Below are 24,762 nucleotides of genomic sequence, written 5' to 3' on the forward strand. Positions count from 1 at the left end.
GCTGGACGGGGGGAACCATAGACACGGACAAGGCAGTAGAAGAGGCCTGGAGAGCGAGGTGGTTAAAGGAACGGGACGGCAGAGTAATCACCAGGCCGGCGGACGACTTTGACCATCAGCGGGAGACGCTATTCCGGAACGAAACCCTAAGGAGGCATGACGGTCTCAGCAAGGCGAAAAGCTCACTGCTCATTCAAATCCGGACGGGAGCAATAGGCTTACGGGACTACTTGTTTACACGGGAAGTCCCGGAGGTTCTGACGCCTGCCTGCGAGTGTGGCGAGGGACGAGAGACTGCCGAACACCTGGTAGTGTGGTGTTTGGCCCCACCGTTGACTCGAAGATGGGAGAGAACTGGAATTCGGACACGACGGGACTTTTACTCAGTTCTACACGGTATCAATCCCACGACTGTACGGCTTGCGAGGAGGATCCTCGACTGGCTGATGGACTCGGGGAGGCTGCCGATGTACAGCTTGGCCAGGAGGCTCGAGCTGGAAACGGCGGCCTGAAGCGCCCCCGTTCGGAGGCCAGGAGGCCTCCTCTCTTTGTATACGTAGACTCACCAGAACGCATCGTTCCTTGATTGTTGGTAGGGGTTTTTCACCCGGCCCGGGAGGGCACGGTTTTCCTGTACACTAAATAGCAGAGGGTCCGGCACGCCCTAGGGCATAGCGGAGTATGAATAATAATAATAATACATTTGAACATCCTATCGACAGTACTTATGAAAGAGAACAACCGAAAAGCCAAGTCGGTACCCTATCCTTCCATATTCCCTCCACATCATCACTTCCCCCAAGAACCATTACCTCGCTGCTCAAATCCGATCCGATGGAGTCTCTCAGAAACGGTCACACAGTCGGTGTCGTAAACCCATCTCAATAACATTGAGGCTGACTTGTTTGTTTCAAGAGGAAGGGCAGACGGGGCACCAATACTATCCATACGTGGTGTTGTGCATGCTCTAATGTTTTGAAAGTCCGTCAGCCTTTTCATAGTTAGACCATGAAAATGAGCTTGTGTTGCGGAAAAGGAAGAGGGAACAGTAGAACGTACTCAGTTGCGTTTCCAACCCCGCTTGACTGAGGTTCTTCAACGTTTGTGGATGCGGGAGAGCCTAGCGGTTTCGTAGGCATGTCGGGGGGCCAGATGGGTACACCGAACTCTGTAGAAAGACAAAAAAGGAGGGAGACTTTGACGTAAGGGCGCGGTTCCAAGATTAGTTGTTGGTTACCAACGGAGCGCGAAACTTAAGGTGGTGCTCACAGGAAGCATTAGGGAAGTCTATCGGTTGATATATAATTTGAGCCAAACCGTAATGCTGGGGCTACCTCTATATAATGGGCATCCATAATCCATCTGTTAAACTTCTGTTAAACTTCTGTCTGCCGCCGAACTTTTGTTTCCGCGCATGCCCCGGGGCTGGGTTGAGATATCAAATCTGCAGAGATCTACCTTGTCGAAGCCTCGAAGGCCACCAGCGTTTTTGTAAGCGTTTAGTGCCCCCGTCAACACCACTGATAAATTGCTAATATATGGATGTTTTCTTTGCTTCAGTGGCCGGTTTTGACGCCGTCTTACCCATCGAGCAACCCATTTTAGCTCGAGCAGAGAGCACGGCTTAAGGAGAGGCGGCGTGTGACACCTCGCTATATTTCTCGCCGTCCTCTCCCGGGACCCCGGCACACTAACTACGTGGTAATGATGAGCCAATCACGCGGTTCTTTTTTGTGGCGCAGGGGGGTGACAAAAGTGCCAGGGAGGCTCGACAGAAGTTCGACAAAAGTTTACAGGGTGGCTTGGTACCTACGTGTTACCTACCGTCTGCCTGCATGGAAACAGAGCTGAAAAGTGGGGTGGCCACAGCCCCTCTGTCCATGATGGTTGGTTGCCTTAAGAAGGCGAGAGTAGTTCGCATCCACCGCCGGTGTGAGGACTGGACAGTCTGGTCTGGAGGGACGAGGTGTAGAATAGGTGGTAGGTAGGTAATATTTTCACCGCACCCTACCCGGTTTTCTCATTACCCGTACCTGTTGGCATTGCTTTACCGTTGATCTCTCTCCGCCCAGCATCAGGTCAAAAACATAAAGCATGCCCTTGAACGAGGAGGGTGCAGCCCTCGATTGGGCCAAACATGAAGACGAGATCCGCACCTTGTTGTCTACAAAGACGCTGCCACAAGTGACGCAGCATATGCGCGAAAAGTACAATTTCGATGCTAGGTATGCAGGTCATGATATCAGAAGTCGTTTTAAACGTTGTGAAAGTTGAGGTTAACGGCCTGGGGTCGTCACAGCGATGCCCAATACAAGCATCGCTTCAGTGGTTGCAAAAACCTTACCACTGAAGAGTGGATGTACGTTGACAACCAAATCGAACGCCGCGCGGAACTCGGGAAGCAAACAATAGTTTGTTTTAATGGGCGAGAACTGTTACCAGACCGGGTCAGTCTCGCTTGCAGCCGTGCTCGAAAGAAAGGCTCGGAGAATCGGGTTGGGAAACCCCGACAAAAAGTGAGTGTGCTCAAGCGAACGATACATGTGTAGATCTTGGATCCGCTCACAGATTTGACCCGTGACGTTAAGCAGCATAATCAGCCGAGAAGGATATCCCTCAGAACACCGTCGCCGGCAACTGTGGGTGGTAATCCCTCACCCGCAGCTGCAGTCAACAACCAGGGACTCCAGGGAGTGAATTCCATGCAACGAGGGCACAATGACGGCTTGAGGACACTGACTCAACATCCATCACCCACTATACCTTCCGCCCCGGTGCCCGGTCAGGCATCTGATAGTCCTCGGGCTTGGACGGAGTGGGATGGAGTACCTACACTGCCAGCAACGTTTGAACCAATGTTTGACTTTGTTGGAACCACCAGCGTAGCGCCCACGTTTACCTTCGATGATTTAGACGTGATGGTAGACATTGAGTCTGCTCTTGAAGCTGGGATCGGTATGTACGCGCGTAACTAAGCAATCACGACTATGGGGTTCCTAACGACCATACGAAGGTGTATTTACTACGTGGAGTCCACAACCACACAACTCCCCGCAGCCCGAAACGACAATGTCCGGTTCCAACTCCCGTGCAGCGGGCCATTGGCGACCTAGCTCCTCTTCCATTCTATCGCCAGCCAACGAGTGTGTCAGTCCCATGAACTTCAACCTGATTGGCACCAACTATGGCCGCAACCTCCAACAAGGGGACCAGCTTCCTTTCTTTCGAGTCCTTTTCGAAATAGAACATCCCCGTAAGGTTCCATCCCCCATTTCTATCGACCACCTTTGTCTCTAATTACAGTCCAAGGTCACTCCCTTCCTAGACATCCTCCTCTCTGCGAACCCCTCCCTTCCGCCACCGATGCGTCTTCTGGGCTTTTGATTGTGGTACAGAGATCGCTCTCCGCTGCCTCTGCCTCCAAGACGGACGTAGATTCCATCGCCAGTGTTGCTAAAGTTTCCTCTCATCTTCAACAAACGATCCCGGAACGAGGCGAGGGGGATCTCTCGCGAACTCTGGAACGGATTTTGGATCCCTCGTCACCACCCTCGGCAACACTCTTGTCATTATTTGCATTGGCCGCTTTTTTCGCATCCAATAACAACCTCGGCGATGGCCAGACGGACGCCTTTCTAAATTGGGTCATCAAACAAGGATACGAAGCGTTCTTGATATGGTTCATGAAGATCCAGACTCCTACCATTCACGCTTTCGCTAAGGTTGTCCTCGAGTCGTCTATTCGGATCAAGAATGTCCAAGTGCTCGAGACACTCATTGCTTCCGGCGTCAAGCTCGACAACAAGCTGTACGAGATAGCCTCCATCGGCGACGTTACACTTAACCTCACTCGAGACATCCTTCTGCGCGTTGACCCAGCCCGCTTGGCAACAACGCCCATGGGAGCGGATCTTTTCCACAAATTTGTGTCCGATCGGCAGTACGACCTCGCCCAATTTCTCTTGGGCGTTGGGGTTTCTGCAGATGCGCGCCGGACCCGGAGCGCTGTGACCCTTGAACCCGCTCACCACTATTATCGGACCGCACTCTACCTGGCGGTAACAAGACACGACATTGCAGCCATCAAGTTTCTTTTTGAAGCAGGTGCGTCTGTAAACAGTGACCACCAGGGACACCACATAGCTCCCAAATCAAGGCATACTGCCCTCGGGTACGCGGTATTTTATGAGCTGACGGACATTGTTATCCTCCTCCTGGAGTATAAGGCCGATGTCTTCGCAACAATCGAAGGAATGCCGGTCTTGGAATGGGCTGCGATGTATCGCCGGGGAATGTTCGAACTGCTTCAAAAAAGGGTGGAACGTGGCGAAAGAGGGGTCTTGCTTGGGGATGTTCTAGACGCAGCCAGACGTGGTTGTCATGCTCTTGCCGCCTATATCTCAACTCAGCCAGAAGGAGTTACGCCGCAGCAGCTCGAGGAAGCTTTGGAGCAATCAATCAAGAGCGACCGTTTTATGCCAGCAGCCACACTGCTCCAACATGGGGTTAATCCAAATGGCCCTACCCTCCAAACTCGCCCTCTCGAGTTGGCCTTGTGCTACGTCGACTTTTTCGAGAGTTTACATATGGTTGAGCTACTTCTCCAACATCAAGCACGTGTTGATCCCGAACTCCTTGGAAAGCTTGCCAAAATCGGAGATCAACGCCTGCTGAAGATGGTTCTCGGTCGAGACATTGATGTGGGGCAAAGAGAGAAAGCTCTAGTCGTCGCATGCTCTGAAAGCGACGACGGGAAAAGGGACTCTGGCAATATTCCCTTACTAGCCACTCTTATAGATTCTAAGCTGGACATCAACACGCCAGGGCTGCTCCGGAGCCCCCTACAAGCGGCTGCCGAAAACGAGGATGAAATCACGGTTCTATTCCTGATCAGCAGAGGAGCAAACGTCAACGCACCACCCCATCCAAGAGAGGGCCGTACCGCATTACAAGCAGCACTCGAGACTTGTACCTCATGCAGGGTTGCCAACCTCCTGCTATATCATGGGGCTGATACCTCCGCACCCCCGGCAGCCTTCGATGGTTTAACGGCCCTCGAGGCGTTTTGCCACAATTCTGCTGCCGCGAACGGTCCGGAATTCTGCGATATTCTTGTAGGTGCTGGCGCCACCGTCAACCGACCCGGGGGTGAATCGAGTTCGGTGCTTCACGGGGTCATCAAGAGAGGATGGCATGACGTCCTCTCGCGTTTCCTCAAGCCGCCGCACAGTGCCATCATCGACCACATGTGGTGTGACAAGTCTAGTGGCGCCGGTGTGGATTGCAGGGACCAGTGGAGGCGGTACACGCCAACCCAGTTGGCAGCCTCTCTTGGGGACCTCGAGGCGGTGAAGCTGTTGCTAGACCATGGAGCCGACGTCAACGAAGCCCCGGCCGACGAATGCGGGCGCACGGCTATGCAGGCGGCTTCCTTGCTGGCGCCGGGGCCCAAAAAGACGGCGCTCATTCAACTGCTGCTCGACCGCGGCGCCGACATCCATACCAACGCGGCAATCCAATCCGGGATCACATCATTACAGGGTGCTGCTATTGCCGGGGACCTCATCCTTGCCCAAAGGCTTATACACCTTGGTGCGGATGCGAACGCGTGGCCCTCCTTCTCAAACGGCCGTACTGCGGTCGAGGCCGCGGCTGAGCATGGGCGTCTGGATATGGTTCAGCTGTTGCTAAACGCTGGAGCAAAGGGCGACGTCATGCGCGGAACAGGTTTTGAAGAGGCGATAAAATTAGCGGAAAAGAACGGCCACTTTGCCGTGGCCAGTCTCTTCAAGTGAAAGATAGAGGGGCTCCGTTGGGAGCACAAGTCGCTCACGGACGTGTTGGTAACATAACCACTCGATGACGGCAGTTGGATTGGGACCCAGATCTCCCATGCACGGCTTTCTCATCTTCTGTCATGAATTATTTTGTTTTCTCTCTTACTTATTTTGTCAACTACAGTGCGATATGATGGGAAGCAAATCCAAGATGATCCTTTCCACCCCCTTTTCAGTTCCCACTACGAGTTATGAGCCCTAGATCTCACAGTACGTTACAAAGGGACATCAACAGAACCTAGTTAAAGAAGCACGACACCGCGCCCCAGAAGCTGGGTAGATTCTGCGAACAGCCCCAAGAGGAAGACTCCAGTTGACTACAGCCATACATATTTACATCAAACATACACGCACTCCCCCCCAGTTCACGTCCCTCCCTCCCTACACAACAACCACCAACCACCCCTCCCCTCCACCACTGTACCCTACCCCTCCTTAACAGCTCTCCACCGCCGGCCCCGGCGGCGTGTAGCTCGTCGGCACCGGATAGTAGATGTTAATCAAAATACCGGGGTCCGTGGCCGAGTAGGCGCCGGGGAAGGCGACCTTGCTCTTGGGGCTCCACGTGCCGCTGCCGCCCGAGACGGACAGCTGCGCACAGCTGAGATAGAACTGCGCGCCGCCCGCGCTGCCCGCGCTGTGCAGCGCGATGTGCTCCACCCGGAGGAGGTACTCGCCGTCGGAGAGGCAGCTGGGGATCGTGACGGGGATGGATTTCGCGCCTACAGAGGGGGGGGGTTAGTTGGTGTTGGTGGTGGGGGGAGCGGGTGAGGAAAGCGGGGGGGACGTACCGTCGCTGGACCAGGTCATGCTGGCGCCGAACTGGGGCATCTCCTGGTAGATCTTGGACCAGACCTGGCCCGAGCCGTCCCAGGTGGCGGCGGTCTCGCCCTCGGGGACTTTGGCGATGTAGAAGGCCATGGGGCCCGGGTGGGAGACGGAGGCCTTGGCGTTGTAGTTGAGGACCTTGCCGGCCGTGACCGCGTAGGTCTCGGGGGCGCCCGTGCCCGGGTCGCGCTCGTAGCACCGGATCTGGTCCGAGGTGACGTCTGTCACGGGTCCGTTGCTCTGGTAGTTGGTCGTCGTCCGGACATATTGCCAGTCGGCGGAGGAGTCGACGCTGGGGAAGGTGTCTAGGGGGATGCTGTGTTAGCACTTGACGGCAAGGGGGCAAGAGAGAAGGGGATGGCTTACAGTGCGCCTCGGCGACGGCGGCCGCAAGCACAGCGGTGGCAAGGGTCAGCTTCATCTTGTCTGGTAACTGGTTCAACAACAGAGGATCGGTTGTCTGTACGTCGTGAGAGGCAGGCTAAGAGCTAGATCGGGCGACGCGAACCAGAAAGTCAGGGGCCATCTCCCAGCTCTCTGGATGATGGCCATTATATACGCCTGATCGCTAACCTATTCTCCTATTCCCGGCCATCTCCATACCAAATCCGTCCAAGCCGTCGAATCCGTGTAAGCGAAACCGGGAGCGGCTCTCCATGTCCCGCCCTGCCAAGGAACGAGTGCCGCCCAACGGGTAAAGGGGCCGCGGGTAAAAGCACCCCGGGCTCGTTAGCCAGTTGGATTTTTGTTTTTAGATTGGTCCTGCCCCTTTGGCGAATCCTGGGCGAACCGAATAAAGTAGTCTGCTGTTCCACCTGATCTGGGGTATCGACAATCCCATCCCATCTGAGATCGGCATCCTGGGGTGCAGACGCTCCGAGACGGTTCGTTCGGCATGGCGCTCCTGGAGTTTGTGGGCCCGTCAACACCCGCATCAACAAGCGCGTCGAAATCTTGTTTCAACGAGATTTGTCAGTTGCGCAGGCCCCCCACACCTCCTCCACCAACGGTTGAGCGGATGTCCTCCATGTAGGTAACCACGTAACCACTGCAACCACCACTGCGTGAGAGAACGTCCGAAGTAGCCCCTTCCGATGATAGAGCCCACATTCTGAAGTCGGAGAAGAGAAGGTCAAGAAACAAGAAGAAGCTCTCTGCAGATCAATGCCTTTTTCTTCCTAAAATGGCATGTCGTCTTCCAAATTTAGCACCCAGGGCGGGAGATTCACAATGATCCGAGGCAGACCACTTCAGGAATTATCCACACACGCCACACTTTGTTCGCTGGACCAACTGGGCCCTGTCTCTTTTATCATCCCCCTTCACCTTCAATGTTGTGGGCTGCCAAAGCTGATACGCTAATCAACTTACATATTCCAGGGGGGCCATTCCAACCATTGTACGACCCACGACGTTGGGAATAAACCGAAAACAGTAGCCACCTTACCTTCATCTTTTCTAAGAGGTCCACGGTCCGGTGATTGTGAAGATCTTGGCCAACCTTGGTACCCTTGCCTTCTTTGCTTTTACCATCCAACACTACCTGATCATAATCACTATAATAACCATCATATCACTGCGAGAATATCTTCGGCATTGAAATAAAAACTGTGGAGAGCTCTCTAGAGGGCTGGGACAGCGTCTTCGCCAAAAGCATCCCAGTCCCCAACTATATCGGGGACGTCTTCAGCAGGTTGGGCGGTGAGCCTGGCCTTAGCCCGTGCAATCTGGCAATGGTAGCGCTGTCTCACAGGAAAGTTTGGGGTATTAACCAAGGTCTAAAGGTCTGTGACTCCAGCCTTGACAAGTTGGTCCGGATGGCTTTTGGCTTGGAGACATAGAGCAAAACTCAAAGTCACATCAACACTTCACTGCCAGTCACAATCGAGGCAATGACTATTTATGAACGGATTAGCCTTGAAGTTACCGTGGTGTCGTCCGGTCGTGTCCCGAAAGCTTGTCCTCCCTGGCATCCAATAATTAGATGATGGAGAGATGGACAAGGTCCGACGAGCCTGATCTGTCGATTGGCCAATGCACCATCCAGTCGCAATGCAGGTTCATGTACGTTTTCGATTCGAATTGGTCTGTAGGGAAAGCAAGGTTAAGGTACACCAGATACTAGGGGACAGTTCTCATAGTCAAGAAGTTACAACCTGACGACCCATGCATGGAGTGAGAGGTGTCGGATTACCGCTTCGGGATGTAATATGCATACAGCGGCTCCCAATTACCGAGAGGTAGCAAAAGTGCTGTCATAGACGGCGAGAGGTCAAGATGGAGAAGCCGTGTCTTTTGATGTGGGCCGAGGGATACTCCGCATGCACCAGTCAATGGACGACATATGCTTGGAACGACCAGACACCAAGGTCATCCAAGAGTCCAAATAACCCGTCGTTGGATTTACATTGGTTTTTACTATTTCCATTTTCTCACTTCCTCCTCTCTTTTCTTTCGTTACTTTTTGAAGAAAAAAGGCTGTCTTCCTTTTCCTTTCGAATTCGGCTTTTTTGTCTTTGGCTAGAGGCACCACGCACATACGGGTCGTGCACTTTTCCCTGCCCTGCGGCATCCGCATCTCCCTACTCGAGCCTGGCTGGTCTTTTTCGTACATCGCAGTTCTTCCGCCTAACATTCACACATACCCGCAAATATCCCGATGCCATCCACCATGGCAGAGAATAACTTTGGTAACGCCAAACCGGACGGTGCCCAAGTTACTCAAGCAATTCTCGATGCAATCGCAGATCTTAGGGCTGACTGGGCAACCCAAACGACCCGTCTTGAGAACACCCAGCGCCGGATGCTGAACTCGCGGCAGCCTCGTTTTTTGGCGCCACTACTACATACACCCTGTAACTGGGGTTGAGATATGTACAAGGTTGCCCAACAACAACTGCCCAGATTGTCCGACTATCCGAGGCCGAGGCAACCCGTATCCTGCAGGCGCTGCAAGTGCCAGTGCCGTTGGGTCTAGAAGCACAGAGGAGCGCTGTTCTGCACCAATTCACTCTCACCCGATAAGCGGATCGCCGACCGGCGCCTTGGCAGCTGCAACCCGCCAAACTTGGACCTGGCAACCATCTAAACCCTGTCCGTTACCATCAACAAACCGACATCCCAAAAGCGACAAACGGGAACCTTCGAAACAGCATTGACACTACATCACAGGGCCCCAATCTCAGAGCATGGGCAACTTGGGTATAGGGCCGAACTTGGTGGCAACTTAGCCCGATATGTCGCTCGTACCATACCACCCACGTGAAGGACGCGAAATCGTGCTGTACGTCATCGATCCTGTTCATCCCCCTCCCCCCCTTCACTCCCCAGCGTCCCTAACACCCCGCCATCGACTTTTGGGATCGATCGCACATCCAAGACAACGATTCCCCAATGTCATCAATTGAAGGGCGACGAAAGATCCGTCATGTATCACGCCATGGACCGTGCTAACGTACCTCGAACCCAGCCGACATCACAACGCTATCGTCGTCCGCGATCCATCGTCGCAGCGTCTCGAGATCAGGGGTCTTCAGCTGCACGAATGCCCGACCTGCCATCAGCCCCTCCGCTCGAACTCCCCAGATAGACACTACGACAACACTCATCATGGCGATAATTTCGTCGACCCCAATTATTTCCGCATGCTGCGCGCAGGACACAACACAAACAATTCGTCTTCGTCCCAATCACCGCCGAGTCCAATCCGCCGCCTCGTCCAGCCCCTCCCCGCCGTAGTCCACGACGAACATGAAGGCGACGTCGAGTTTGTCAGCAGCTCGCCTGCCCCGCAAAGCGGCGGCCGCATAAAACGGGAGGCATTCAGCCCACATTACTTCAACACCTTCTTCATTGAAGAAAGGGAACTTGGCAGAGGAGGCAAGGGTGTCGTGCTGTTGGTGCGGCACGAAATCGATGGCTGCAACCTCGGGCACTTCGCCTGCAAGCGTGTTCCGGTCGGGGACGATCACGCCTGGTTGGAGAAGGTGCTCGTCGAGGTTGAGCTGCTCGCCAACCTGGCGCATCCCAATCTGGTGTCCTACCGCCACGTTTGGCTCGAAGACGTCCAGCTCACTCGTTTTGGCCCGAGCGTGGCCTGCGCCTTCATCCTGCAGCAATATTGTAACGGAGGCGATTTGCTGCAGTACGTCATTGGCGACAAGCCGAGAGAGGCGACGAAGGAGGAGCTCAAGGCCCAAATGCGACGCCGGTCCAGGGGGCAGACAGAACGTCCCCAGGTCCAAAAGCGACTCTGGCCCCGGAAGAGATTTACTCGCTCTTCAAAGATATCACGTCTGGCTTATCCTATCTCCACGCGGCCAACTACATCCATCGCGACTTGAAGCCAAGCAACTGTCTCCTGCACCAGGATGGCAACCAGCTGAAGTGCCTGATCAGCGATTTTGGCGAAGTGCAACCAGAGAACGCCGTCCGCAAGTCAACGGGGTCAACGGGGACCATTTCTTACTGCGCACCGGAAGTACTGAAAATGGACGCCAGCGGGAGATACGGCAACTTCACCACCAAGTCAGACGTCTTTTCCTTGGGCATGATCCTGTATTTCATGTGTTTTGGACGCCTTCCGTACGTCAATGCCAACAGTGTTCAAGAGGAGCTGGAGGACGTCGACCAGCTGCGCGACGAGATCTCCCATTGGAAAGGGTTTCAGGACGAGAGGAAAGCTCGACCGGATTTGCCGTCCAAGTTATACCAGCTGCTCTCGAGACTGCTCGCCGTAAATCCTGCGGACCGACCGGCTGCTAGCGAAATCATGGGGGCCATGGGAGGAGAGTATAGCTTCGACAGTATGATGAGGGGTTCTAGAAACACCAGCCCACTACTCGGTCTAAGCGGACAAAGAGTCCAGAACCTAGACTCTCCCATGCCTCCCAGCACTCCCGTTCCAGGTTTGCCTCCCCCACCACCGCCCTCACACCAGTCGACTCACCAAACTAAACCCCCAGACCCCACCAAACACGCCCGCGTCAGCAGCGCCGCCGACGAAGACCTCCCAAGCCCCTTCAGCCGCGCCGCTCCCGAAGCCTCCACCCAACAACCCTCAGCCACCAGCAATCTCCTCGCGCGACGCCTCACCCTCTCCTCCAGCACAAGCCCCCGCCACCCTCGCAACCCAGCCTCCTCCCACACCATGACCCTCTCCCGCAGCAACCGCGGCCACAACAACAACAACAACAACAACAGCAGCAGCAGCAACAGCAACAACCCCAGCCGCACCCACAGCCCAGTCGCGCGGCGCACCCCGTCCCGTTCCCCCCAGCGCACCCCCAACGTCGTCGCATCGTCCGCCATCAGCCCCGCCACCATCGCCACACCTTTGCTCATGGCCCCGCCCATGACCCGGACCGCGAGCGTGAGGTTGGGTGCCGTCCTGGCTGTGCTGCGCGCGAAGCGCTGGGTGGATGGCCATGCTATGGTGTTGAGGTTGGTGCTGTTTGCGGGGAAGGTGCTGTCGTTGTCGTGGGTGTGTTGGCCGTATAGTGCGCAGTGGGCGGTCATGGGGGCGGTGGTGTTGTTGGGGGCGGGGGATTTGCATTTGGGGAGGGGGGGTGATGGGGATGGCGGGGGTGGTGGGAGTGGGAGTGGGAGTGGGAGTGGTGGTGTGGGGGATAGTGAGGGCGGGATGGGGAGGTTGAGGCCTGGGTCGGGGGCCAATGGCCTGGCGCAGTCGGGTCAGGGGTTGGGGTTGCTTGGACCGGACAGCGAATCTGACGAGAGCTCGGTTGCGGATGGTGAGAGGTATGGGTGGCCGGGCGGGTGGTGGAGGAGTTTGGTGCTGCTGGTGGTGCATTGTCTTGTGGTTGGGGCTACGTCGAGGGCGGGAGTGTTGTGTGCTGCTGGATGGGCGGGGAGGGCGTGGCGGGACTGGTGAGGCCTCACCCACCGGACCAAGACGGTACAAAGCCCTATTGCGGCCTTGTCAAGATCATGGCCGTTGCAAGGACCCTCGGCTTAGAAATCGACTCGGTATGTCAACATCCGGGCTATCGGTTTGTCTGATGGCTTGGCCAAGCCCGGGTTGCGACCACAGCGACCAGGGGTCAGTCGTCTATGATGACCGGGGCTGTATGCATAAGCAGCGGCACGAGCCTTCGCGAGCGGGCTTTTGTGTCTCGGATTTACATCCGGACGGTTGGTGCAGGTGTCGCATTGATACCACAACGCAAGAACATGGCTATCCGAGTGCGGGGACAAAATTAGCGGGCGGCGGAATACTCGAGGCTCGGTGGGGGACGTCATGTGGGGGTCTGAAGGGCCCGTCACTTGATCCTTGGGTGAAGGGCTGTTACGAGTACCTATACGGTATCTTGAACGTCTTCGCCGGGCTTTTGGCAAGATGAGCTTCCTATCCTGGCCGCTCCGAAGATCGGATGACGTGACGGGATGGCTTATAGTTGAAAGACCTTAGGACATCTACCAGCCGTGGGCGGGTCGGCTTGCGGCTGATCTCAACTCAGCAGCCTCAGGCGGAACAAACCCTTGACAGAATGGAACTGGTGGTCCGTGGGGTTTATGGGTTATGATATTCCACCCACAAAAACCCCTCCTCTCGAATTGGGGGTGGGGAAGAACCAGGCGGAAGAGCAAGATTGGCTTCGATTTAGGACTCGCCGGCCTATTTTGGTCCGGCCGATCCTGCAATTCTCGTTCTGGCTATAGCAGGCCATCATTATGGCACCCCACCAGTTCCAAGCACCACACGGTATTGGGCGTAGCTCGGGGTTATGGGGTGTTCATCTACCAGCATGACGGAGCAACCCAGCCAAGGACGCTGGTGAGATTGAGCACCATCCTTTCGCGCGCTCACGAGACAGCAGAGCCGGCCACACACAACCATCCACAGCCACAGGTGGCGCTCGAAGGACCCTACCAGACCGTTGAAGACATGGGATAGATGGCGCACGGTCGATGACCCCCTCCTCGGACGCGTGGTGTTCCATAGGTGGCAGTCTTAGCGGCAATGTTTACCTCTTGCTCCCATGAATTTGAAGGCTTGAACACATGATGTGGGGGATCGGGTACATAGTGCTTGATCTGTCGCCGGCCCTTGATGTCGAATGCGGGAGATATCCGAGTGGTTGGAGCTCCGCGCTTTGCTACCACGTACATACACCACCAGCTCTCAGTCATCGCTGGGTCGGCGGTGAGGGGTTGATATTACCTCGCTTACGGTTTTGTCGAGGAGTCATCAAGGTGCTCGAGGTGGAAGTACAAAAGCAACGACTCCGTCGTGTCAATCTTCAGTTGTGGTGTTATCCAGCGAGGATAGCATTGAAGTCTACCACCAAGCAACGACTCCTTTTCCGTTCTGGGAATAATAATCAATACAATCTGTTGGATATCAAACAAAAGCCTTTACTCTTACAAACCGGGCCCATCTCGTCACCTCTTAGGGTAACCCGAGCCCTTCCTTCGCTCTACACTTCAACACAACTACCTCTAACCACTGTTTGGTCCATACGGTCTCAAAACCCACGTCAAGACGGTAGCCACGTCCCCTTCAACCCTCCAATCCCACGCCCCCACACAACCACCCATCACCTTGTCAACAAAAAGATGTGTTACCGCAAGATCTTCGTCCACCACCGCTGCGGCCACGAAATCACGTCCACCCTCGAGGGCTGCGGTATGTCCGAACTCCCCCTGCGCCGCTCATTCGCTCCCTCCCCGCGAGCAAAACGGTCCTCGGCGAGTTGCGGTCATAGATGCTGACCGTCCTGTTTAACAACAGAGCAAGCTGAGTGCCGGTCGACCAAAGACAAACCTACCCTGTCGAACAAGTATCCCTGTGTGGTCCCGAGCTGCCCGTATTATGGTATGTTTGGCTAGGGGTTGGGTTGGGAGCTGGAAGGTGAGGGGTGCTTGTTTGCTTTTGTAATCGGTGATGGGTATGGATTAATGTTGATGCGAGTGGAGGATCATCATGTTTTGGCTTTTGAATACCATCTCGACCTGGGCCGTGGTAGGGGCAGAGGGAGAAAATTATGAAGCTTGTGCTCTAGAACTTGCACCCCAGTGACAAACCTATCCTCTCCTATTATCTCGGGCCTTCGACACCCGCCTTTGCCTTGTAATTGAAGATGAGGGGGAGGCTAGAGAAACAATGAGGTTTTAGGGAATAAATGTAAAGGTTTGAGAGTTAGATGTACCCGAGGCTAAAAAACCGCAAGGCAGGCTTGTAAGCGGAAAGGGGGCCGGGAATACCGGGCGGTCATTATCAATTGCACAACCTGTCGAATTCAACCAATCAGTCACTTTGGCGGAGTGGTTAACGCGCTGCCCTGCTAATTAATAGTTAGCTGTGAGGCAGTTCCTTCGGGAGCGTAGGTTCGAATCCTACAGGTGACGATTTCTTTTGCTCTCATTTACTCACCAGGTCTCTTCTTTTTGCCAGGATCTAGGCTGTGATTGCTACTACTGTTGCTTTCCCTTCATCTTTTCGTATTCCGAATCTCCTACACAAACCCTTCCATTCAATCTTGCCCCCAATTTCTTCCCCATACCGCAAAAGCACGCTCAATGCCATAGACCCATCACTATCCTACCAAAAACAGAACAAAGGATCAATGGAAACCAAAGCTTGCAAATTTCTCACTGATGGTGAGAGTAAAGAGATTCGAACAATGCTATTTTATCCCGTTTTTATTTCGGAGATTCTCAGCTCCGGCAAGGAACAACAATAGAATAGACTGACGAAGCAACATAAGGAAAAACATGGTTCTCCAAGTATAGATATAAACCCGTCCCTCTCCCTCCAGAACACACTTCTCATCCATCACACCACTCACTAACATAGAGAGCAACTGCCTCGATCCCATCCCCAACCCTTTTGCCTCCGGCTTCCATCTTCACCCCAGATCGGAAGCTAAGTAAGTCTCTAAGTTCAGAGTCTAAACTAATTCCTCATAGGAACGACGAGACTCCGCACAAGCGACAAAGGTCCGGGATCCAGGCAGCGAGCCACCTTCCATCTAACCCACGTACCAACACCACCAACCCAGCCCAGGTAAGCCACCAGCCACCACTCCACTAACCACACACCACTAACCCACACCACACCACCCCCAACCCAACTAACCACCCGAAAATGTGCACCATCGGCTACAACACCTTCTGCTGCGGCTGCCGCACCCCGAACGCCTACACCCTCCAAAAGTGCGAGTATGCGCAGGTGAAGGGACACGTGTGTCCCGACTTCCAGATCAGCGAGGACCCGAGCCGGTCCAAGACCTATGATTTGATGGCGTGCATGGCACACTCGTGAAGTGATGGGAATATTGGTTTGTCGTCGTCGCGGAGGAGGATGGAGGGGGTTTGTTTGTTAAGAGGGGGTGGGTGTGGGGGGATGGTTTTAGAGGGGGAAGTAGGGCGAGGTAAGTGGTAGTAAGTGTAAGTGTAACTGAGGGGAAGGAGGAAGCAAGTATACGACTATTATGAGGAAGGGAAAAGGAGAGAGATGGCGGAAGCAAATGTGGACTCCAGCTGCTGCTAGTACGGCTGCTGGCGGTCTTCGCTTCTCGAATATGGGTTGGTAAGTCAACAGGGCAAAGGTACTTCAGGTAACGTACGTAAGTAAGTAAATAGGCTGGATGAAATTGAAGTCTGTTGCATGCTCGCTCAATCAGATTATGAACTACCCAGAAGTATGAGTGGTGACTTGTTTGGCATACAATTGCCGCAACTCAGGAGGCGATGTGAAGTGGGGAACCACGCAACCAACCGGCAACACCACGCAGCAGGGCAAGTAAGCAGCATGCCATGAAACAAGCATGTAAGAAGCACGTCTATATCTGTCCCAAACTGATTCCGCCCGTAAGCAAACTGATCAATCAGCTACGCTGTAGTGAAGCCCCCTTTCTGCCGAAAACGCCATCCTCCCTTCCTCCATTACCGCCACTAGACCAGTCTTCCCCCTCCATTTTTCCTTGCATCCCTCAATCATCATCCGCATAACGAATCTCTCCCGAGGCAGCGGGTGTTTCCGGCGCACCGCCGTACGCAGCCGGCGTCGGCGCACTGTAGTAGCCACCACTGGCAGCCGGCGTCGGGGCCCCGACCGCCGGCGTAGGCGCAGTATCGGCACCCCAGCCACCCTGCCAGGCGCCAGGGGTAGGCGCGCCAACCGCGGCCGGAGTCGGCGCCGAGTACGCACCAGGCGTCGGGGCGTTGAGGGCCGCAGGTGTGGGCGCGCCCAAGCCGGCACCGGGCGTGGGCGCATCGTACGCCCCGCCGCTTGCGCCGGGCGTGTAGCCCCAGCTGTCGGCCCCGCTAGCGCCTGGGGTTGGGGCTGAAACGCCATAGGCGGGAGTCTTGGAACCCCACGGGTCATTGTTGCCAGCGCCATAGGCCGGGGTCTTGGAGCCGTGGCCGAAGCCATCGTGTGCGGGTGTCTTGGCGCCTGAGGACCAGGCTGGGGTGCGAGAGCCGCCGCCATACGAGGTGGCGCCGCCGTACGCGGTGCGGTTACCGTCTCCATAAGATGTCCGGTTGCCGTCGTACGGGTTGACGGTGCGGGAGCCGTCGCCCCAGGCGGGAGTCCGTGAGCCAGACGCCTCGCCACGACCCCAGGCTGGTGTGCGGGCGACCGCTAGGACATGGTTAGCATCGAGACTCTGCACACACATGAAAGAAAATAGAACTTACACTTGGGAGCGCCCCATGCCGGGGTTCGCTCTCCGCCTCCCGCGCCCATGGGCGTTCTGCTGCCGCCGGGCCGATCCCCGGACCCAAATCCACCACGGCTAGCACCACCCCCGAAGCCGCCGCGACCAGAGCGGCTGTAAATATCAATCGTCTTCCCGGTAACCCTGTCCTTGAAGATGAGGTCGGCCTTGGCAATACTGACAATCTTATTCTTGCCGTGAAGCTCAACGCGCGCATGGGTTTCGGAAGTATCCTTGACGATGCCCATCAGGGCCTTGTAGCCGCCTCTCCGGATGCTCACCGTCTGGCCGAGGGCACGATCGCGGCCGAACGTCTTAGGGGGCTGCATGGCTTGGCTTTGCGCGGGGTTCCGCTTGAGAGCTGGGTTCATGGCGCTCAGGTCAGGCCCTGAATTCGGGTTGGTGGCGCGCCCACCCTTTGCCGCGATGGTGCTGACATTGCCAGCCCTGGTGACGAATACGCCGGCGTTTTCGGTGGTGGCGTTGCTGTGGAGGAAGATGAAGGACCGGTGGATGTGGATGATTTTACCCTGCCGCTGCTGCCCGCCATACTCACGGACCACGTCATCGAGCCGAATCTCAGAGCCGTTTCGATCGGCGGCCACGGCAGTCCTCCTCTTAGGCAACTTGTTGGCGATCTGAGAGGGCATCACTTGCCTAGTATCACCGTTCTGGTCCAGAACGACCATCGACTCCCGATCCACCTTGACAATGCAAGCAACGGTGGTGGGGTCGAGCTGAACCAAATCCAGCAGCGAGTACTGGCCGATGGACCCCTGGCCGCCAATGTCGCTCGCCTCACGTAGATCTTTGCTGAAGACGGTCACTTCCGTGTTCGTTTGATCGGTCAAGAGCGTGATGCGATCGTCGACAATCTTGACAATCATGCCGACCTCGTCCCGGAAACGGCTGCCGCCAATGACCTTGACGTGATCACCGGTCTTGAACAACTTGCGCAGACCCTTGTTGGGAACCTCGATTGTCTGTCCAGCTAGGTCGCCTTCGGTCACTCTCAAGGTGACAATATCACCTTGGACGTTGGCCACCTTCCCGACAACACCCCGCTGCTCGCCCTCATAGACCTCAATGACGTCTCCCGGGACATAGGCAACGTTCGTGTTACTGTCCTTGAGGCTGGCGGCGAGAGCCTTGAGGTCGAGGTTCTCGGTGCCGTCCTCGGAGCCACTGGCGAACTTGGTAACCTCTTCAAGAGTTGGGTTGACGTCTTTGACATCCAACTGTTGAATCTTGATGTCCTTGACAAGGAACCCGTTCTCGAAATCATCGCCGTTGTATACCCAAGTGTTGGTTTGGGGGTTGCCCTGGATCTGGCGGGGCTGCCGCTTCCTTGCCTCGACTTCGCTGAAAAGGCGTTGAGGAGGCCGCGGGCCGGGCATGCCTGGGCGCTTGCGCTTCCCATCTCCGGTAAGAATCTCATCCCGGACACCGTAGTCGAGGCGCGGAATATAGCGGACGCGGGCCTCCAAACCGTTCTCGGTCACATCAAGAACCTGGGCCAGGTCACCAGCGTGTTTCGCTGGCTTCTTCAACCGCACCCATGCACCGGGTTCAAGATTAGGAGTCTTGACAACGCGGAGCAGGTCCGGCATGTCCTTCAGTTCGACAAGGACCATCTTGGTTCGTGGGTAGACGTCAAGAACACCATCCAGAGCGAGCATTATATCGTTCTGACGGCGGGCCTCGACGTAGATATAACCCTTCATGACAGAGTTTGTACCGCCACGTTCGAAGGCGGAAGTGATCGAGAGCGCATCCTTGCCCCCTGCTCGCTCTTCGATGCGCCGCATGATGGAGAAAATGACATCTCGTTCCTTTCCTTCTTTACACCTGACGGCCCAGATGCTTGGGTCGTCGACGCTAGGAAGGAGCAGTCGCTTGGGGACGACTGTCATCTCCCCGTAGCCCCGAGCCGGAGCTCGCTTGCCGTAGCGCGCCCTCAAAATCTCGGCTTGTTTCTCCGCATCCATGCTGGCCTCGATCTCGCGACGACGGTCCAGCTCGCGATGCCTGCGATCATCGTCAAGGTGGCCGCTCTCGGCAATATCATCGGGATGGGCATTGTCGATGAAGTCTTCTATTTCTTCACCCTCCTTTTCCTCATCCTCTGCTTCGTCTTCGTCCTCGACTTCGGCTTCGATATCGAAGAAGGCCGCGCGATGATCCTTGCGACGCTTGCGGCGATGGCGCTGCAGGGTTTGTTAGTGACCGATTGCTAACAAAAAAAAAGCGCATGGGCATTCCGTGGCGCGGGAATCCGGAGAGCGACACAGCGAAAGGTGCACTCACATGCTGGACATCGTCATCGTCATCCTCCTCTTCTTCCTCTTCCTCCTCCTCCTCATCTTCATCGTATCCGTTCTTGGTTACGCCCTCTTCTTCGTCTTCTTCCTCGTCCTCATTGTCCTCTTCCTCGTCCGCATGGCGCGCCCGTTTTGACGCGCTCTTGGAGGGGCGCTCCTCATCCTCGTCGTCCTCGTTCTGGTCGTCATCGGCATCAGGGCTCCTCGCGCGGCGGTCGCTACTTCCAGTGGCGCGCTGGGCACCATCTTCGTCGTCTGAAGCCTCAGCCGGGGCGGGGTTGAAGTGGTCGTCTTCCGACTCGGAATCGCCTGCGAATTGGAAGGGGGCGCTTGACGCCATTTCGGCTACGTGGATGATGGAATCAGCTCGTCTCGGTGACGGTTTCGTAGCGCGCTATGTCAATGGAGGGGAAGAGTGTGATGGTGGCAAGATTGAAAGGAAAGCAGGTCGGCGTTGAAAGAAGGAACAAAGGCAGCTTTTATGAATAGTCGAGCCTTGAGCGAGGAAGGCGATCTGAGCTTCAAGGCCAAGATTCAGCGAGGTTGGGGCTAAGCCGAGTTTGGAATAGCGCTCAGATTCGGCGAGCAACTTTCTCCGACAACTCGCCCCACTCGCCGGGATTTGCCATCAACAAGCCAACCTTCATCAACGTCAACTCACCGTCCTTCAAGTTGAGCTACCGGGCGCACCCACTGAGATCCCCAGAAATTTTTGCTCTCCTTGCTATAATTACCCCCTGCAGAGTTGACTCAGCCCGATTGCGATCCACTACCTGAATTGGACGCCGCAGAAATCGATCACGGTGCATGATTTCCCAGTTGATACCTGTGAAATTCGAATGTGGTGCCCGCACGCTGAAAATGAAAATTTACTGGGCCACCAAGTAACAGGCAGCTAAAACGCCCATGGAGCCTTACATAGAGGGCTCGGGGTCAAGCATGTTCACACGAACCCAGCGAATACAGATAACACCAATAGGTAAAAGAAGCAAGCAGAACCAGCCGTCGTTTAAGCCAGTTTCTCAAATAGTTCGAATATTTGCCGACTGCGGTGAAGTGTCCAGAGCGCTGGCTGCCGGCGGACATAAATTCATGCACGTCACGGTCGGTCATGATCGACTTCGGTATCATTCCAAAAGACAGTTGCCGAGACGAAGAATTCTTCTCCCAGAGGCGGTCCATCCCTATTTCTATCGCTTCTGTCTAAACCGGTTCACCACACTTTATGAAACCTATCTTTGGGGAAAAGGGGTAAAAATTGCCTGCAACCAGGAGACAGTCCCAATATCATGCCGGTGTTCTAGTGGTAGTTCCAGCCTACCCCCACCGGTCGACACCATCATGAACACAACATATCGCCCCGACACCCCACCATCACATTGTACCCCGCCTCTGACCACCCCTCAACGGTTATTTGAATAGTTAACGTCATCCAAGGTATATTGTCGCGAGTAGCTCACTCCACCACTCCCCACCGTCCGTACTGGCAATGTGGATGTGGATGGTTGTGCCGCAGCTGGGGGGGCAGCACTAGCAGACGAAGCCACGGTCCTTGTGGTCTTTTTAGGGACGGCCTGGGCCGCCGCGGGTGCTGCCGATGAAGAGGCCGCGGGGGCTGGTGGATGTTCCGACCCTTCGCGGATCCGAAGGTCCATCTCGCGCGTGTTGGTCTGTCCTACCGTGTACGCGGTGCGAGACTTGGACTCCCGCGCGTAGGTGGTGGCGCACTGCTTCAGCCACGCTTCAAAGCCGGGATGATGAGAGTCCTGAGGGAGAGTGTGCATGCAGCGCACAAGCTCGTCTATCAGTGCCTGCGTGGACGGGTACTCTTTGGACGCGCCGGGGAAGCGGTATTCCAACGCGCTGACGTTGAAGGTGACGGCGAGCAACGCGCGGAAGATGGCGGTCGTGGCGGAGGCGGCTCCAGCTTGCCGACGAAGCTCGACAGTCTTGATCCTGAGATAGGCCTGGAAATTGGTCGACATATACTTAACGGCCGCGCCGGTGGTGCCTCCATTCAACGCGTTGATGAAGTTGTCCTTGTGCTTTTTCACGTTCGCGTCCATGGGCTCGGCGATGAGGTCAAAGACGGGTTTCCAGCCCTTGGTCGGGACGTTTTCATACTGCTTCTCCCCGTAACGGAGGTGGTTGGCCACGGCATATCGGTTATCGTGGCGTGCGTAGGGCAGCAGCCCCTTCAACGCCTCTTCCCAGAAGTAGGTGCCCCTTGCGATCCTGACGAGGTCTGTTCTACCGAACTCGCCTTTTGGGTCCGGCCCGAGCGAAACATGAACGTGGCAGGCGCAAAGGTCGTTGGTCCAGAGGTCGAACTGTTCGCAAACGGCGCGAAAAACCCTATGAATCGTGCGTTGCCAGTTGCTCGACGCCGCTATGGGGGGCGAGATGATCTCAACGCCCCCTGTGTTGCTCCTCGTCAGCATCTCTATCCAAGACAATGCAGTCCCAACTAAACTTACACCATCTCCGAGGCTCTGGTGGCTCAGGTCCCGACAACTGGTATTCTTTCAGGCTTTGATCATATACGCACTCCCAGCCATGGTCTTTGCCTAAGGCTCGCTTGATGCATGACTTGACAGCCAGGGCTGCCCGTTTGCGCTGGGCTATCTTTTTGTTCGCATGGAAATCGCCTGCCTTTTCGTTCGAGAGGTCGAAGTCCCACTCTTCCCAATACGGCTTCAGTTCATACTTCTTGTCTTTAGATCCCGCCTTCTTATTCTTCTTTTTTTTGTCCTTGACGTCAGCTTTCACATGGGGCTTGACCTTGACGAAGATTTCGATCTCGATACCAAAGTGAGGATTCCGTGCTGTAGATGTGCTGGCACTCATAATGATAGAATGAAGGGTAGTTAAGATGTAAGCCGAAATCCAACCGGTATCTCGCTGAGAATAGATGAGCGGGGGAAACGGGAAGAGACTAAAATAGGAGTCTAGCTGCCAGCAACAACCAGTGTCGTGACAAAGATAGAAAGGGAGTAGCTTGAAGCACGAATGGGGTGTGATATATCGAATGTAAGCTGCCAAACCTCCGATAGCTTGCGAAGATGAACTCCATTTATATACTGCTGGCTTTGTTATCCTTCAACACCCGCAACCCGCAGCCTTCCTTGAACACCTGTCTCAAAGGGAAAGTCATGAAGCAGGCGCCGGCCACTCGTCAGCAATGTGGTGATCCTCCCCCGGCGAACGAACCAAAACCGTCCGTGGCTATGACAAGGTGTCATCGACTAGCGTCTGCGTTGGAAGACATCCTGACATCCCGACATCCTGCGACCGATCACCAAACTACCACAGCCCTATACGGGCGGTGGTCCGACTCTCGAGGATCTGGGCGGCCGTTCCCAAACCTCGCAGCAGGTTTGGCGTCCTAGTCTGGACCCGCTCCGTCAGGATGGGATCCTGAATCTTGAGTGAGAGCCCAAAGTTCTAAACTGCGGAGAGGGCAGCGGTTTGCCTCTTTTGGGGGCGGGGAAGGTAGGAGTTCGGCCCATGTTGAGAAGTTTCAAGTACTACCGGCCAAGATGACATCCTGATTGCATGTTTGTAGACACAGAGTGCTGGAGCGAAAGCCCTGTCCGTGGCTTTGAACCCCAAAACGGCTGTAGTTGATCAAGGCCCTTCTTGGTCGTGGGCCTGTTTCATCCCTCCCTATCCTACCATGCGGCGCATTGGGGGGCAGTGCGGATTGGGATTGGGGAAGGGGAATCCTAAAAGCCACCACTATCCCATGCATCATAAGAAGCCGATATGATACCGGCAGCCACAGTTTCTTGAATCTACTACCGTCTTTTTTTATCGATTTCTGTTTGTACCAATCAAACTAGCTTCATTTTTAAAATCCACATTAGTGTCCCACTCACCACCCCTTTAAACATTTTATCATGTCTGCAGCACAGAGGAACGGAGGAGGATCGTCCTCAAATGCGGCACGGCCAGCGGCCACAAACACTCCACAACAGCCTGAAAAAAGCGACCTCCAGCTCGAGAACGAAAAGGCTGCCAACAGAATAAAGCACTGGGAGGCGACAATGGCGTGCGCCAACAAAAACTACTACGAACTCATCGCCTTCGACCGGGCTGTGACCAAGGCAGAAGTAGCCCGCATCGTAGGCTCGAATACAGGCCTGGTCGCTGTTCAACGACTCCCTCAGCTCGGGGTGGATCTTGACGACAATCCTCTTCCGCCAGTCCAGGTGATGCCCGTGGGCGGCCACGCCATGGAAAAGCTCGAAGCGAAGTATCTATTTCGGACCGTCACTGTCGTGTACGGTAATGAAGAGCGTGACGCCTCAATTCTTATACGTCCGCGCCAGACTGCTCGTGCTGCAGGAGCCACCAGATAGTCCCGAAAAGCCTGTTCGGCCACATTGAGGCCAGAAGGTACGTTTTGGGATTGGGGATGATGAGTGGTGGAGTAAAGGGGGGCTGGGCAGGACCCAGCAAGGAGCACTGGAGCAGGGAAACTCAGATGATGAGTTCCAATAGCGCATTGTTAGCGTTGATATTGCCTTTAAAAACCTCTTGCATCCCGTCAGCACCCTTATGTATTGCGATGCCCGTGATGTACTGAATCCAGGTGTATTACCCAACACTGTTGCTAGCACCTCGTCTCGACTACCTAAACAAAGGCAGAAGAATTGAGACAGGTTTTACCGATCAAGCTGAGAGCGGTCATACAAGCGGCAGACACATCGTTCCGTCGTCAACCGGCTGCTGAGACCACACAACGGTGACCACTAATCGCCGGGAAGGCGGTGGCTCTCCGGCTGCAACTAAGAACCAAGTTTGATGAACATCGAGATGTTGACTAACGGCTCTGACAAAGCCCCTCCTTGATATGGAAGCTATCTAAAATAACCGGGCCGGCAGCAAGATACATGTGATGAGTGACGATGAGATCCGCACCGATTGTCCCTTGGCCTCGCTTGTGAGTTCATGGAGGCGTCGGATAGACATGGGAATCGGAGAAGAGGCCATAGACACCCGGGCAGCATGTCAAGAGGATGGAATGTTGGAGAGGGAAAACCTTTGAGTGAGGTGCGCTTATGGATAATAATCCTCGAGGTTCCCGGGATC

The 24,762-nt window shown here is 55.2% G+C and overlaps 8 protein-coding genes and 1 non-coding gene across 9 annotated transcripts; 6 read left to right on the forward strand and 3 right to left on the reverse strand.

Moving 5' to 3' along the window:
* Positions 1 to 1,840: 1,840 nt before the first annotated feature.
* F5144DRAFT_582613 (ankyrin repeat-containing domain protein) lies at positions 1,841 to 6,150 on the forward strand. Its single transcript, XM_066789508.1, has 5 exons — positions 1,841 to 2,225; positions 2,300 to 2,516; positions 2,589 to 2,955; positions 3,014 to 3,253; positions 3,310 to 6,150. The coding sequence occupies exons 1-5, from the start codon at positions 2,095 to 2,097 to the stop codon at positions 5,793 to 5,795; spliced, it is 3,441 nt and encodes a 1,146-aa protein (XP_066639923.1). The 5' UTR covers positions 1,841 to 2,094; the 3' UTR covers positions 5,796 to 6,150.
* A 122-nt stretch (positions 6,151 to 6,272) lies between these two features.
* On the reverse strand, positions 6,273 to 7,086 carry F5144DRAFT_495355 (glycoside hydrolase; the record flags this gene model as incomplete). The annotated part of the gene is made up of 3 exons (XM_066786095.1): positions 6,273 to 6,559; positions 6,629 to 6,970; positions 7,032 to 7,086. The coding sequence occupies 3 exons, from the start codon at positions 7,084 to 7,086 to the stop codon at positions 6,273 to 6,275; spliced, it is 684 nt and encodes a 227-aa protein (XP_066639924.1).
* A 1,975-nt stretch (positions 7,087 to 9,061) lies between these two features.
* Positions 9,062 to 9,627, forward strand: F5144DRAFT_582617 (uncharacterized protein). Its single transcript, XM_066789509.1, has one exon. The coding sequence runs from the start codon at positions 9,325 to 9,327 to the stop codon at positions 9,532 to 9,534; it is 210 nt and encodes a 69-aa protein (XP_066639925.1). The 5' UTR covers positions 9,062 to 9,324; the 3' UTR covers positions 9,535 to 9,627.
* Positions 9,628 to 9,901: 274 nt separating this feature from the next.
* Positions 9,902 to 12,555, forward strand: F5144DRAFT_595412 (kinase-like domain-containing protein; the record flags this gene model as incomplete). The annotated part of the gene is made up of 4 exons (XM_066790689.1): positions 9,902 to 9,948; positions 10,135 to 10,903; positions 10,933 to 11,565; positions 11,605 to 12,555. The coding sequence occupies 4 exons, from the start codon at positions 9,902 to 9,904 to the stop codon at positions 12,553 to 12,555; spliced, it is 2,400 nt and encodes a 799-aa protein (XP_066639926.1).
* A 1,685-nt stretch (positions 12,556 to 14,240) lies between these two features.
* F5144DRAFT_496434 (uncharacterized protein) lies at positions 14,241 to 14,513 on the forward strand (the record flags this gene model as incomplete). The annotated part of the gene is made up of 2 exons (XM_066786151.1): positions 14,241 to 14,310; positions 14,416 to 14,513. 2 exons carry the CDS (start codon positions 14,241 to 14,243, stop codon positions 14,511 to 14,513), a joined length of 168 nt encoding a protein of 55 aa, XP_066639927.1.
* Positions 14,514 to 14,934: 421 nt separating this feature from the next.
* Positions 14,935 to 15,032, forward strand: F5144DRAFT_t151. Its single transcript has one exon. It is a non-coding gene; the product is annotated as a tRNA-Ser (tRNA).
* A 732-nt stretch (positions 15,033 to 15,764) lies between these two features.
* On the forward strand, positions 15,765 to 16,061 carry F5144DRAFT_582623 (uncharacterized protein). The gene has a single exon (XM_066789510.1). It carries the CDS (start codon positions 15,772 to 15,774, stop codon positions 15,946 to 15,948), a length of 177 nt encoding a protein of 58 aa, XP_066639928.1. The 5' UTR covers positions 15,765 to 15,771; the 3' UTR covers positions 15,949 to 16,061.
* A 205-nt stretch (positions 16,062 to 16,266) lies between these two features.
* On the reverse strand, positions 16,267 to 20,194 carry F5144DRAFT_623221 (uncharacterized protein). The gene is made up of 3 exons (XM_066792136.1): positions 19,655 to 20,194; positions 17,328 to 19,554; positions 16,267 to 17,271 (listed from the first exon to the last, which is right to left on the reverse strand). Exons 1-3 carry the CDS (start codon positions 20,006 to 20,008, stop codon positions 16,619 to 16,621), a joined length of 3,234 nt encoding a protein of 1,077 aa, XP_066639929.1. The 5' UTR covers positions 20,009 to 20,194; the 3' UTR covers positions 16,267 to 16,618.
* Positions 20,195 to 20,961: 767 nt separating this feature from the next.
* On the reverse strand, positions 20,962 to 22,268 carry F5144DRAFT_355842 (uncharacterized protein). Its single transcript, XM_066784341.1, has one exon. It carries the CDS (start codon positions 22,107 to 22,109, stop codon positions 21,072 to 21,074), a length of 1,038 nt encoding a protein of 345 aa, XP_066639930.1. The 5' UTR covers positions 22,110 to 22,268; the 3' UTR covers positions 20,962 to 21,071.
* Positions 22,269 to 24,762: the final 2,494 nt, after the last annotated feature.

The sequence above is a fragment of the Chaetomium tenue genome (assembly GCF_020726465.1).
Source record: "Chaetomium tenue strain MPI-SDFR-AT-0079 chromosome Unknown F5144scaffold_6, whole genome shotgun sequence".
Taxonomy (NCBI): Eukaryota; Fungi; Ascomycota; class Sordariomycetes; order Sordariales; family Chaetomiaceae; genus Chaetomium; species Chaetomium tenue.

Bases quoted from the DNA above. Each gene is read 5' to 3' on its own strand.
- F5144DRAFT_582613 (XM_066789508.1), top strand. From the start codon at position 2,095: ATGCCCTTGAACGAGGAGGGTGCAGCCCTCGATTGGGCCAAACATGAA. The intron at 2,517-2,588 runs GTGAGTGTGCTC...CGTGACGTTAAG, and splicing joins TTGGGAAACCCCGACAAAAA to CAGCATAATCAGCCGAGAAG. The intron at 3,254-3,309 runs GTAAGGTTCCAT...TTACAGTCCAAG, and splicing joins TTTCGAAATAGAACATCCCC to GTCACTCCCTTCCTAGACAT.
- F5144DRAFT_582617 (XM_066789509.1), top strand. From the start codon at position 9,325: ATGCCATCCACCATGGCAGAGAATAACTTTGGTAACGCCAAACCGGAC.
- F5144DRAFT_582623 (XM_066789510.1), top strand. From the start codon at position 15,772: ATGTGCACCATCGGCTACAACACCTTCTGCTGCGGCTGCCGCACCCCG.
- F5144DRAFT_623221 (XM_066792136.1), bottom strand. From the start codon at position 20,008: ATGGCGTCAAGCGCCCCCTTCCAATTCGCAGGCGATTCCGAGTCGGAA. The intron at 19,555-19,654 runs GTGAGTGCACCT...CAAACCCTGCAG, and splicing joins ACGATGACGATGTCCAGCAT to CGCCATCGCCGCAAGCGTCG. The intron at 17,272-17,327 runs GTAAGTTCTATT...ACCATGTCCTAG, and splicing joins GGCATGGGGCGCTCCCAAGT to CGGTCGCCCGCACACCAGCC.
- F5144DRAFT_355842 (XM_066784341.1), bottom strand. From the start codon at position 22,109: ATGCTGACGAGGAGCAACACAGGGGGCGTTGAGATCATCTCGCCCCCC.